This window comes from Chaetodon auriga, chromosome 15 (assembly GCF_051107435.1).
Source record: "Chaetodon auriga isolate fChaAug3 chromosome 15, fChaAug3.hap1, whole genome shotgun sequence".
Lineage (NCBI taxonomy): Eukaryota > Metazoa > Chordata > Actinopteri > Chaetodontiformes > Chaetodontidae > Chaetodon > Chaetodon auriga.
Genome location: NC_135088.1, coordinates 20,049,554 through 20,062,814, shown reverse-complemented (window position 1 = coordinate 20,062,814; position 13,261 = coordinate 20,049,554). Strand labels below are relative to the sequence as shown.

At 41.7% G+C, this 13,261-nt stretch overlaps 1 protein-coding gene across 5 annotated transcripts in view; it reads right to left on the bottom strand.

The window, feature by feature from the left end:
- Window positions 1-13,261, bottom strand: part of camkk1a (calcium/calmodulin-dependent protein kinase kinase 1, alpha a) — a 58,567-nt gene that overhangs the window by 26,782 nt on the left and 18,524 nt on the right. For 4 of the 5 annotated variants that reach the window (XR_013078245.1, XM_076750855.1, XM_076750857.1 and 1 more), the window contains 3 exons: window positions 10,370-10,823; window positions 5,575-5,622; window positions 3,786-3,839 (listed from right to left, as the gene is read on the bottom strand). Coding sequence is in view for 4 of the 5 variants with exons in the window: in XM_076750855.1 (XP_076606970.1) it covers window positions 3,786-3,839; window positions 5,575-5,622; window positions 10,370-10,702 (435 nt within the window). In the remaining variant the exon portion in view is untranslated. Of the gene's footprint in view, window positions 1-3,785; window positions 3,840-5,574; window positions 5,623-10,005; window positions 10,200-10,369; window positions 10,824-13,261 lie in introns of those variants that run through there. The other variant, XM_076750858.1, reaches the window with a different exon arrangement.

Genomic DNA, 13,261 nt, shown 5'->3' with positions numbered 1-13,261 from the left:
TCAGTCATGGTATGACTCCCTCACATCACGCCTTTCCTCTAGGCAAACATGTCCTTGCAAGTAAACAAGACTTCTGCACTGTGCCTGCCTGTATGCTTACTAAGAGATGAAAATCAAAAATGTTACACACAAGATATAAAGGCTGAATGAGCTGACCTTTGTGTCCACCTGGATTAACCTCCGAGGAAGCCCAGGGCAAAAACAGTTAGCTGGGCGTAATTTGAGTAAGCACAACTTTATATAGGAATATGCACCATGTAAGTACAATATCAACTGAATTTATTAAAGCCTTAGAGTACGTTTATGACCACTTACTGTATAACACAGATCCTCAATAGTAGGTAAAAATCATAGACTGCATTTAAAGGTAAAATTCTAGAGCCACCTTTAAGTAGCAATTCTACAAATTTTAAGCCACTGATCAAAACAAAAGGTTTGGTTTAATACTACAAACACTCTTAACAGAGCAGCAACGGGGGAATCTGTGTGCAGTGTAGCCAAACAATTCAGAATTTCAGTAGAAAAGTCAGTTGTTCCAATACTGCCTGAAATATTTAGAACTTATCCACTGTAAAAATAATAAAATGTCTACATTGGCCATGTTTTGTTTCGTAGATGCATTTTGAAGGAGTAACACCGGTTTACATGCTGCATCAGTTCCTGTGAATCCCTTGTGTGTAGATCTGAAACCAATGAGGGGCTGGTGGACTCCACCACTAACAAATGAAAATAACTAACATATACAGAGAGGGATTAGCTATGGCTTAAAAAAATGCTTTCCATAAATAGTATCACAAACGGAATTTGATTTCATCTAACATTGAGGCCCATCCAAAGAGACTATGTCCATACACACCAGCTGAATGAATACTGCACAAATTTTCTTTACTTTGGCCCCCTAAAGCTGATACACGGCCCGCTTGATTGGCAGGCATCACAATTGGATGCCTGCTGCTCAAGTTGTGAGCATGGTAATTATACAACACAGGACACCACAACAAACACACCCACGATTCAAAGACCTTTAATAATCTGCTGATATGTTGGACAATAAAACCTGGTTTCCAGCACTCTCTTGAACAAGAAAGCATTGGTAAGAGTTCGTCATCATATTATTTTACCCAGTCAGTTTTCATTCATCTTTAAACTGTCCACTGCTGCTTTATCCACATAAATATTCAGCAGTGTTTTTTAGGATGTCAGTGCCAAGGCTCAGAACTGAATTAAGTGCTACAATTTAATATATAATTATGTAATATTTCAAATGTCATTTCTTTTTCACCACCTTATCATATCTTTTTTTTTTTTTTTTTTAACATTTTCGAGGCAATGGGAACCAGATAAATACAGCTGAACTACTGGAGCGTACAGGAGCCTCTCTTGTTTAGACATTATCTTGCTGTGTATCTGTGTGTGTGCGAGGATATTTGTGCATACTGTACGTGGGCTCATGCTGCAGATGCTCCGCACGCACAATCCAATCAGTTTTGTGTGAAACTAACTCAGATTGCCAGGAAATAGAATCACCCTTCCATGCCATCATTACTCATCTCCTCTTCTCCTGATTCCTGGCTGTTATTTCAGGTGCGTCTGTCATTTGAGCCAGAGTACAATAACCCAAAGTCTGTCCCAGAAGGTGAACATTTTCACTCAGTGTCAACAATCACAATCAAATTTGACAAGGCTTCCACACAAAGCAGAAACAAAGATGCAAACTAGAAAACTACATGTAGACACATGAGCGGCAAACATAGAAGCTTTATATACTGGAGGAGATGGGACACCATACTGGAAATACAGCGGATGAAGTGGATGAAGGGAAGGGGGGTGGAGGTGGAGCAGGGCAGCTGCAGACAATAGGTGTTGTAGCAGCAAGGACTGGATGGAGGAGGGAAATGGGTAAAGCATTATCCACACAGAAGTTTATCTAGTCTGATATACAGTGTGTGAGACTGTCAGCGTCTTCCCCATGAGCATCACAAAGAACTTCCTACACAGCTGTATCAAAACAGTCCTTCAAAGCCTCCTCAGCCTTGTTGGACACATCGTGAGTGACAGCTGGCTGCACGCGTAAGCGTGGCTTGTACACAGGCAGGAGGTGAACCAGGTTGTGATCAGATCTTCCCAGGAGAGGGAGAGATGATGAATTATATGTCTCCTTGGTGCTGTGCATTAAATAAATCCAGTATTTGATTGTCTCTGGTGTAGCACGTAGCATATTGAGTGAATGTGGGCAGAGTGGAGGACAGAGGGGCATGATTAAAGTAATCAGGAAGAGAAGGAGGGCATGCAGGTATTGTGTCTGCAGCCTGTTTGAGTGGATGATGTCGCAGGCTGTGTCAGTGTTAACAGAGGGGGGAACATACACAGGTATCATGATTACATGCGATTACATTCCCTCGATAAATAGTGTGGCCTCATGCTAAAGCCTAGCAGTTCAATGCCCTTACTGCAGAGCAGTTCTTTAATCGTGATGTGCTCAGAGTTACACCATCTATTATTAACAAACACTGCTATCCCTTCTCCTTTCCTCTCATCATTTGGAAACCGTCCAACGCAGCACTCAAGTCCAGAGTTAGTGCTGTAAGCCCTGTCTCCATAAACAGCATGATGTTACACTCCTGGTATTCCCTCTGGTGTCAGTGCTGCTAACTCATCCACCTTATTGAGGAGAGATCTCACACTCCCCATGATGATCGAGGGGAGGACTGATGTGTAAGGTCTACTCTATCCAGAGGAAAGTTAACTATAAGTGTAAAATTGGAACCTTTAAGGCGATGAAAGGCGAACCTTTCACTTTCGACTTTTCTGAATATTAAACCAAGACCATAATCTTCCCCGAACCTTAACCAAGTGATATGAGTTGCCTAAACATAACTGCAAAAAAGTTTAATCGTGCTTTTGTTGCTACAAGACGAATGAAATACACTGTCAGTTAACATTTTGCTGACACGTTCACTATCAGCATTTTGCCACTTGCCAATATTACTGTATAACTAACAATGTTTTCTCATCATCCTGATAAAAAATGCAATCTGGGCAGCATTATGTTCCTTATAAAATGCATTTGCTGTTTTCTTGTTACATTCTGCAGCATGTCTGAGCAGCTCTGTGGGTCGGCATTATCTAAAGCTCCGGAGGGGATGTTTATATTTGCACTCTCTTGTTATAGCTTATATTTCACTCATCTCATAGGGCTCGCCTGAGTCCTTACATAAATTCTTGTTGTTTACCATTCTGCATCAGCCCATTTACAAGCTGCCATTTTAATATTGGGTTGTGTTTAGCTTCAAGCTCCTCTGGCTCCAGTTCAAAAGTACATCTTAAACCCATCCAGTGTTGGCAGCCGAGGTCGACATGACTCATCCGAACGCTTTCATTGTTGTTACAGTACAGGACAGCTTAGTTATGTGTCTTCAAACATAATACTGTGTACATTTGGAGGGGCTGAGTTTGCAGAGCTTTCACAGAACAAATCACCTTGATGAAAACACCCAGAACGACCTCATCGGCTCATATCCAGATTCTCCCTTGTGAACTGACCTCAAAGCAGCCACCAGATACACCAAGCTGCACTGCTTTGAAGAAAGAGAATACAGAGTTGGATGCGCCACAAGCCACTCTCGTTTCTCCCAAGGCAACTGATTCAATATGAGGGGATGGAACTCACAGCTTGAAAAAAAAAAAATCAATCAGCTTTTCTGTGGCTACAGGGCAGAGGGACTGCATTTCAGGTTTTAATCAGAAAGACGTCGCTGAAATGTGAAATGATTGCATTGACTTACGTAATGCTTGTCATCATCCTCATTGTAGGCAAGTTTGACCACACCGTAGGAGCCCTGCAATGCAACAAAGAGACTCATTTTCATATGTTGACCTCCATATTCATAGTAAAATATTATGCACTGATAATTCAATGCTGCACCCAATGTTTACAGTTCAGCTCCATGTTAAAACAAAGTAGGTCATCAACAAAACTGGTGAGGGATGCTATTATGTTTCCTAAAGCATTGCTTTGAGAACAGACGGCAGCATGATACTGACAGAATGTTTTCAAGGCAGCACAGTTTCAACTCAAAAACAACATTTTTATGCTTTGGCAGCATAGAATGGCTCCTCCCACACACACACATACACACACACACACTGCCCCAGGATGCGCGTGTGTTTTCCACCATAGTCCTTTTTTCCTTGCATGGGTTCTTCTCTGATGAGTAACAAAACTGCTTGAAAAGCTGATGAAACATAAATTACATAAAGTGACTTCTATCACCTTCGATGTCTTGCACAACCAAATCTGCCAGCTGGCTGATCAGTAAGGACTCTGGTTTAATTTGTCCTTAGAAGAAATCCATTTGGGGGCTTTAGTCAACACATGTAAGTGTGAATTCTTCCAAATGTGTGTAACAAAGTTTTACAAATATCACAAATGCCTTAAAATCAAAGTCATTCATGAGTCCCCTGCAGATCATTCTCCACAGGGTTGTTAACACCAACAACAGTCTCTATGTTGTACAATAGAGATGATTTGATTCCACTTTTTCCATTTCTGACCACAAAATTCAGTATCTGGAGAGACTAATATTAATCTCATGTTCATTTTTCCTCTTTGATATCTTTTTTTGAAATGCAAAGCTTGAGTTGATCTGTGTGCTGTCAGATTTAGAAGTGAAACATGTTGCTTCTCAGTGTTAAGTTTGAGACACCTACTCTGTCCTTAAAAACACTGAGACTCCACACTTTGAATTTTGACATTTTGCCTTTTATTTCTTCCTCCTTACAACGTCCACTCCAGTGTTTCAGTCACACTGAGGCAGACATTTGTATTTTGTTTGAGGCATCTCAGGGTGAAAGTGTTGGTCCATTCACCATTTCAGTCCAGACTGAATTATCTCTATGAGATGGATTACCATAAAATTTTGTACAGACATTCATAGTCTCCAAAGGATGAATCTTAACGACTTTGGTGATTCCAACTTTTCATCTAGTGTCCCCATGAGGTTGACATTCCCGAGCTTCAGCTTCAGCTGCGTTCTGTGTTAGTTCTAATTAGCAAATGGTGCAGTGCTAAAATGTTAAAGTAAAATTAACATCACCTGCTAAACACATGTTAGCATTGTCACTGTGAGCATGCCAGCATGCTGATGTTAGCTTTTAGCTCTGAGCACTGTTATGCCTACAGCCTCACAGAGCTCCTAGCGTGGCTGTAGAGTCTTGTTTGACAGTAGGATATTAGCATATTTCTAGAAAAGTGGAACTTGGGTAGATTGATGGCAGATGTAGCCAGCAATGTAGAAACAACAATAGAATGTTTTGAAGTGGAAGGACAGGTGGTGTTCACCTATAATAGTTCCAAAAACAAACTATCCAGACTACATCATATAATATTTTACTTGCAAATGTGTATCTGTAAGCCATATAAAACTGGAGACTCACAACTTTTAGTGTGCACATGCTGCAAATGAGTTTGATGTCCATTTTCTCACTTAACAGATTAAATAAGCAAAGGGTCAGTGTTCTCCAAGCTGCCGCTATTTTTCCAAAGCACTTGAAACTGAACAGGGGCAAACTCACCTTTCCAATCTCACTCTTCAGCTTGTACTGGTTCAACTGGATACAGTCCTGCGAGGGGGGAGAGAAAAGGTGGAGAAATGAGGAAGTAAATCATCAACATAAACATGATCAGCACAGCACAGAGAGCATTCTTTCATCATCTACAGCGAGGAGAAACAGGCAAGTCTTTGGTACAGGAACAAAGCGTTCCCGCTGTGTGCGTAGATGTATTGAAAGGCATTTTTTCTGAGATGTAGGTAACGATGCAGTCTGTAGTTTCTGTTTACTGTCTGCAAGTCCATTAGAGTGCTACTGCTTAAATGGCTGATTTGCAGTTCCATAGCAACCACTGCTACAGCACAGAGTCAACCAGGGGCACGGCAGAGGAGAGCAGACCACAGCAGGACAGAGAGAGAGAGGTGGGCAAGGAAGAGTTTGAGTGGTGGGGAGCATTTCACCGGGGCGAGCTGAGTGGGGTGCACGCACAACAAAGTCAGTAAGCAGAAAGTGAGCAGCCATGCAAGTGTGAAAAAGAAGGACATGGAGCTGTGGGGGGGGGGGGGAGCAGTCTCATTACAGTTGGAGTGGGTGATGGCTAAATGTGTGTGAGCCTGACTAGTGCCTGAGGCTTGACACTGGAGCATTTACAGGATGAGAGGAGGTAGGAGAACACAGATGTAACAAAACAGAAAGAGCTGCACCAACTCATGGTACAGGGCAGGACTTCACTCGCCACCAGGCAAGGTATTCTCAAAAATATGACATGATATCCTGGGTTACATAATGTTTTGGTTACGTAGCTCATACTGATAGACCATTGCCGTTGGTGCTGCAGGAGAGGTGAGGACTGTGTTATGCACTGTAGGGTATGATGGTGTGAAGTACTGTGGGCAGGGATTATGATAAAGGCTGACAGATAGAACAGAAGATGGGGTTTTGGTGGGTGAAGCAAGCAGTGGGAACTTGAGATAGGATTGCTTTGATTGGTTGAGGAGAGATAAAGAGAGGAAAGAAAATAGGGCGTTGAAGGATAAAGGGAAAGGCAAATGAGGAGAATCCAAAGAAAAGAGCAGCAGGAGGGATTGTCTGAGAGGACTTCCACTGGGTTCACAGTTTGCCGGCACATGCTCAGTGGGCGCCGCACTGCAGTTAATGCTCTGTCAGGACTAATGGATAAAGAGAGCCATGCAGAAAGCCTTAAATACATCTGCCACACGTGCACACACACATGCATCAAACTCAAATGCTTCACTGGGCCACAGTAAACCATCAGAGGGCTCTTTTGGTCATACTGTTACGTTAGACTACTGCTTTATATTAAGCTCTTCCCTCGGTGTTCAACACACCTATCTCTCCTCTCCCTCTTTCCTTCGCATCTCATTTCATCCTCCATTGTATCTGCTCTGAAGCAAACTCTCCATCAGCCAACAACTGATCAATACCAGTGCATAACAAATAGATCACCTCCTCTGTGCCATTCAAAATCAATGACCATGCATTCCATTCTTATGATGAATAATGAGCCTGCCTGCCTCAGGAAGTCTGTAGTAATAGGGGAATTTGTGTTTGATAGTATTTAAAGCCTGCAAGAGTAAAATCATTTCCTCAACATGTCATTATATAATGAATTTTGATAGAATGGTATGATGGCTGTGGCAAAATTAGATTATCGAAGAAGAATATGGTTTATTCAGTGTTGTTGTATGCGTATGTCCTTGGGTCTGCTGCAAATAGAAGAAATGTGCAGAATTAACTTATGGCACAATGGAGGGGGTGAACTAAAACAGGACAGATGACTGCCTCACTTTAATTTTTTGAAGATGAAATATTAAATGGACACATACGGATTCAGTGTCAATGATTGAGATAAGCACATCATTTATTGCTCTAATGTACTGTGAAGATGAGTATACAGTAGCATTCATCTTTGCTCAACGGGCTGCCAAAATCAATTATTTTTACATTTCTTCTGCTGCTAATTTTAAAACACAGTTCAGATATAAAAGATACAACGTGCACGACTTTTCACAAGAAACACATACAGATACATACAGAGATACAAGCAAAACACTGACAGTTCACACAGTTAACACAGTTCGCTGGTCTATCAATTTCCTACATCACCAAGGCTTCTTCTATTCCTTGCTAAGAAAACGAGGAAAGCATTTCATTTTAATCAATCTTGGTGTACAAGTGGAGAAGTTGCTCTGAATACAAAGTGGCCATGAATACAAATACAAGCAGAGCATCATCAGCAAAGAGCTGCAAAAAGCTATTTTGCAAAGTGACCCTGAGAGTCCTCACAGAGTGCTGCCTGATTAGTTAGTAAAGAAATGTTCTGTTTCCTGTTGATGGACATTTGGTTTGTGTGTCTTGTTTCCAGGTCTGTCTGTGACACAACACTGATGTACCCACATATGCACTGACAGCATTTTTGCTCATAGGAATTGTTCCTCCTGTCTAAATTAGCCATGAAGGAAACCCTTTTTAAAGCAATGTCAGTGTAAGTGATGGATCCAAAGGTTTATTTCTGTGTAAAAATAAACTTGGCCAAAGCTTACATCAGGCTTCAACAAAACAAGTGGGCATCTCCCAAACGTCCTTTCCTTGCTGAGCTGCAGTGGAGAAATACTGAAAAATGGCATTTGGTACTGAAAAGAATCTATTTAATATGTCTGACTCAAACTGCTGAAGCCTCGTTTTAGCTTTGGCTTTGGGATTCCAGTATGGAAAGGATGAGAAATTAAAGCTACCCACAATGTGAGGATTGTTTGAACATGTGCTTGAAAATGCATACCTATCAAATCCTTGTTCTCATTAAAGGTTTAATTTTTTTCCCCAACGTCATTTACTATTTCACAATGTGGGTTATGGTCATTCCACTTCCCATAAAATTGCACACATTATGTGTACAAAATACAGTGAAATATAACAAATGTGATGAGAAAGTCAGGAACCAATGAAGAGTTTCCTGCAACACACAGGGAAAAGAAAAGGAGTACGAAGCTTCTGTGCTTTACTTAAATCATTATATAATACACACAGAAAGTCCTCATGCAGCTTAGTTTGGGACTTCCAAATGTTTTTTGCCTATAATGCTGGTGGGGAGATAACAGGAACTGACACCAATTTTGAAAATATGCATGTGTAAGTCATTCTTGTACATTTTCCCATTGTGGTACCTTCTGTTATATTAAATAACAATGAAGAAACTCAAAATGTCAGTCATAAGGGATGTTTGTGCTTCTCTCTCTCTCTCTCTCTCTCTCTCTCTCTCTCTCTCTCTCTCTCTCTCTCTCTCTCTCTCTCTCTCTCTCTCTCTCTCTCTCTCTCTCTCTCTCTCTCTCTCTCTCTCTCTGCTGTGCCATACTGTAGATCTAGTGAGAGCAAGGAAATACAAGCAACATGAGTCCTTTTTATGGTTCGGCGCGAGAGCTGCAACTCCATTTTCAGATAGGAAAGGACACAATGACAGCTCTGCAAGTCGGTGGCAGCAGTCTGTTAAATTCAGAGGGGCTCCACATCCTGGCAGATGTCATGAATTTTTAATGTTCACTCTGAATTGGAAAAAGTCAGAGGGAAATGGAGATTCGGGAGTCACCCACAGCTACATGAAAACTCACAAACAAGCATGTTTTCTATGTTATGTACATTAATAGTCATACTCATTAATAATCAATCCATATTTTTTGGGACTACAGTTATCGTAGTCTTTGCTTTAGAGGTGCTGATAAGTAGATATTTTTACCATGGACAAAGGAGGGGTAGCCTTTCCCCTGTTTCCAGTCTTCTTGCTAAGCTAAGCTAAATGTATAGTGGCTCTACCTTAATACTTTGCGTAAAGACATGTTAGCGGTATCGAGTATCTCATGTAACTCTCAACAAGAAAGCAAGTAAGCACATTTCCTGAAACGTCAAACTATTCCTTAAAGGTGTTACAGGCATGAGTAACAAAAGCCTGAACCCAAAACAATTTTTTTAGAGAATTTAAAGTTAATATGGTTCAGTGTAGATCATCACAAAAATCAGTTACACAATCCAAGAAGAGTCGAGGACCTTTAATTGATTGTGGCTGTTAAAACATATGCTGGTGTACACCACCAAAACATCCCACTCATGAAAACAAGCAGATACGCTGATCAACAGGGCAAATCATTAGCTGCTCCCACCCACCACCCCTCACTTCTTTCATGGCGGATCCAGCAGCAAAGTGCTCGCCAGAATGCATTTCATGTCTGTCTGATGAAACAGTCAAAAGTGATCTTGTCAAAGCAAACATCTGAACACAATGCTCTCACATCTCGATACGACATGTCTGCTCACAGCGCAGAGCATGGAGTATCATATAGGCTGCGTATCCTCGACAGAAGCTGAGCTAGTGATGCATTATTAACATAAATCTGCCAATACACTGAGGCATGATGGGTGCTAATGGGAGACTAGTGTACAGACCTTCTCATGCTTCCTTCTTCCTGCCATGTTGTCCACCGGCCTTCTGCTCCTCGTTCTTTGGTGATAATGCAGAGATATTGAGCTATATGGCGCTTATGACAACTGCTCTTCTTATGACAATGGAGCTGCTTTCTCTCTGTTTGTGTTTCACTCCCTGCTATGGTACCACCTGTCACACCCAACTGCCCAAATTCATGTCAGCAAATGTCCAAATCAGAGGACTGCAGATGAAGGAAATCTTTGAAGGTGTTTTAGGTGTAACATTCAGGTGACATCAGTGCAAAATTATCATTATCTGTACACTTCAGGCCTTTTTGAAAATGTGATGATTATTAAGCAATATGGATAAAAATGAGTTCCTCACCTGAGAGTCTGATATAGACACGCGTTTAGACTCCACAGTGGGCCTGCGAGCCACACGAGGAGAGATGTGCATGTAGCCTCCTCCAGGACCTGATGACAGGTACGTGCCTCTCTCCTGCAGCGACAACTTCCTCCCAGTCAGGTGAGGCCGCAGCGGGTGAGTCCTCTTGGCCTGAGCCCCATCCTTCTGAGCCCCGCCATTCCTCACGCCGTTGGAAGCTGAGCTGTCCGAGTCTTTTGTCGTCATGGCAGCCATGGTGTCCGTGAGACTGCTGGTCTGTTTGTCAGAGTCGGAGTCCAGCCTCTCACAGCCAGTGTCACTGCTCATAGCCATGGCGGGTGGGAAGGTGGGAGTGGCGCAGGACCAGGCAGTGGGGAAAGTACTGGGGAGTGCCCACCTGCATCAACGTGACCTGGGCCAGCCTGTGGTCGCAACGTTCAGGGTCTCACCAGAGCTGGAAAGACAGAAAGAGAGGTCGAGCTCAGTCAGCTACAGGAAGAAGATCTACACTATGCACACATTTGGATCAAGAGAAATCATTTTGGGTCATCTTGGTTTCTAACGGACTGGATTGACAGGTGCAGCACTGTTGTCACAACTGACAAGACTTCGGCCATGCTAGCTGCTCTGTGAGGATATACTGAGGCACAGTGGTGCTGTGAGCTAAATGCTATTCTTAGCATACTAACGTGCTCACAATCACAACCTCAACAATGTTTAGCAGCTACCATATTTACCATCTTAGCTCAGTGTGTTAGCATGCTAATATTTACTAATTAGCACTAAACACAAAGTTCAGCTGAGGAAGATGGGTCTGATATTTGGTCAGAAAGTAAAAAGCTGGATAAACGGACTATAAAGACCTGATATAAATAACAAGTTACAGGATCACAAAACTTTTTACAATTCATCCTCTGGGGAACATGAATGTCTGCATCAAATTTCATCATAAACCACCCAATAGCTGTTGAGATATTTCATTGGAAATTATTCTTTGGAATAATGAAATTAGATATTGTGATGCTTCACCTGATATCAGCATTTAGCTTAAACATTGTCTTTTGTGGCGTGTAAGGCTGTGCTACAGTTAAGTGACACATTTTCCTGAGCTTCTTTGAATGTTTTAGCTCAATGATGTTTGCCTTAATTGCCTCAACGTATTCTTGGTCACCATTTCCACATTATAAACAGTTATGCTTTTCAGAATTGCGATATGAAAATGCTGCTCATCACCCACAAATTATAATAACAAACAGGCAGACAGACAGATAGACAGACAGCTAAATGATAAAATCAATGCAAAAAATTATAATTTTTATTAGATGTGAATTAAAACTGGCCTTGCAGCAAGAGCACCTGTGAGACTGAAGTTTAATCAACCAGTCAGATAAAAGAGAAAATGTCATCTCTCTCTCTGTGTGTGGGTGGTTTGGTGGGTCAAGTTACCTACAGTAGACGTGCACTCATAAATTGAAATAAATGTCCCCCTGATAAAACTCAACATAAACGCTGCAAAGCTAATTATGCTCAATCCCTTTGGTCATACAGTATCTCCTTGTATCCCCATCAAATGCTTGTGGGTGGGCTGACACAAAGAAATTCACACATCAAAAAGACTGAAGGTGTTGTGTGCATACAGTATGTGTATACCATGGTATTTAGCAGGATTTGTTTATTGTTCTTTACCCCTTTAATCTTTAATGAAAATCAAGTCAGAGGCAGATTGCCACAGACAGGGAATATCGGAGCCCTCTTGTGCATCTGCTTCAGTTTTTGCTCTGCATATGGAAGAACACAGATATGTAAAGCGCACTTAAATCCCTTATTCTCAAACAGTATCCATCTATGTAACAGCAGGAATCCAGAGGAATAAGTGCAGCAGTTGTTTTCTTCCCAGAAGAGCCACCGGGGTCTGTACATATGACATCAAAAGACATAGTCTGACGAGAAACAATGAAGCCAAAGACAAAATGGGCCATGTTATGCTATTCCTGAAGTGTGACAGGAAGGTAGAGCTTTATATTCAAAAATAACACGGTGTTCCACTTTGTCCAGGTGGGTCACACTCATTCATGCACAGCCATGGCTCAAAACCAACAGCAGTGAGTCACATTTTTAGCCATGCTAGGCCGTAGGGATGGAAATGCCAATCTGCTGGTTGGCCGGTCCACCACTTTGGTCAAGACTGAAATATCTCAACAACTATTGGATGGACTGCAATGAAATTTTGTGAGTCCCAGAGGATGAATCCTAATGATTCTGTTAGTCCAGTGACATCTCTTCTACTGCCAACAAATGGTTCACATTTTAGTGATGAGAATTCCCATTTGGCTCCGCTCAGCGTAAGAGACGGCTCTTTCTGTTCCCAAATGGCTTTTCATTTAGTACCACTTACAACTTTCATAGCTCAGCCAAATTTAGCAATGTTTCAACCCTGACTGGTACGTCTGTTCATATACAGTATCATTTTTATTAATCACTGGAATTATGCGACACGTCATTATCACACTGTGGTTTTGAGTAAAATATCTCAATCGCTGTTGAATGGACATGAATGAAGCTTTTTAAGGGCATTTGTGTTCCACGCAGGGACATGATCCCTAAGTGACCCCTTGATTAAACTTCTCTTTATTTAATACTTTGGTTTACAAGCAAATATCTGCAAAACTAATGACATTCCTATCAGCGTCAGCTGTTGTGCTTAGTGCTAATTAGCAAATGTTAGCATGTTAACCCGTTGAACTGAACAACAGCTTGTTAGCGCGGTCACTGTGAGCATGTTAGCAGGTATAAACAGTGACACAACGAACAGAGAGTATGGCGATCTGCATTCTCAGAACCCACCAATCATCTGACGAGCATTCAGAATCTGAGGGCAAAGGCCAGTGTTTG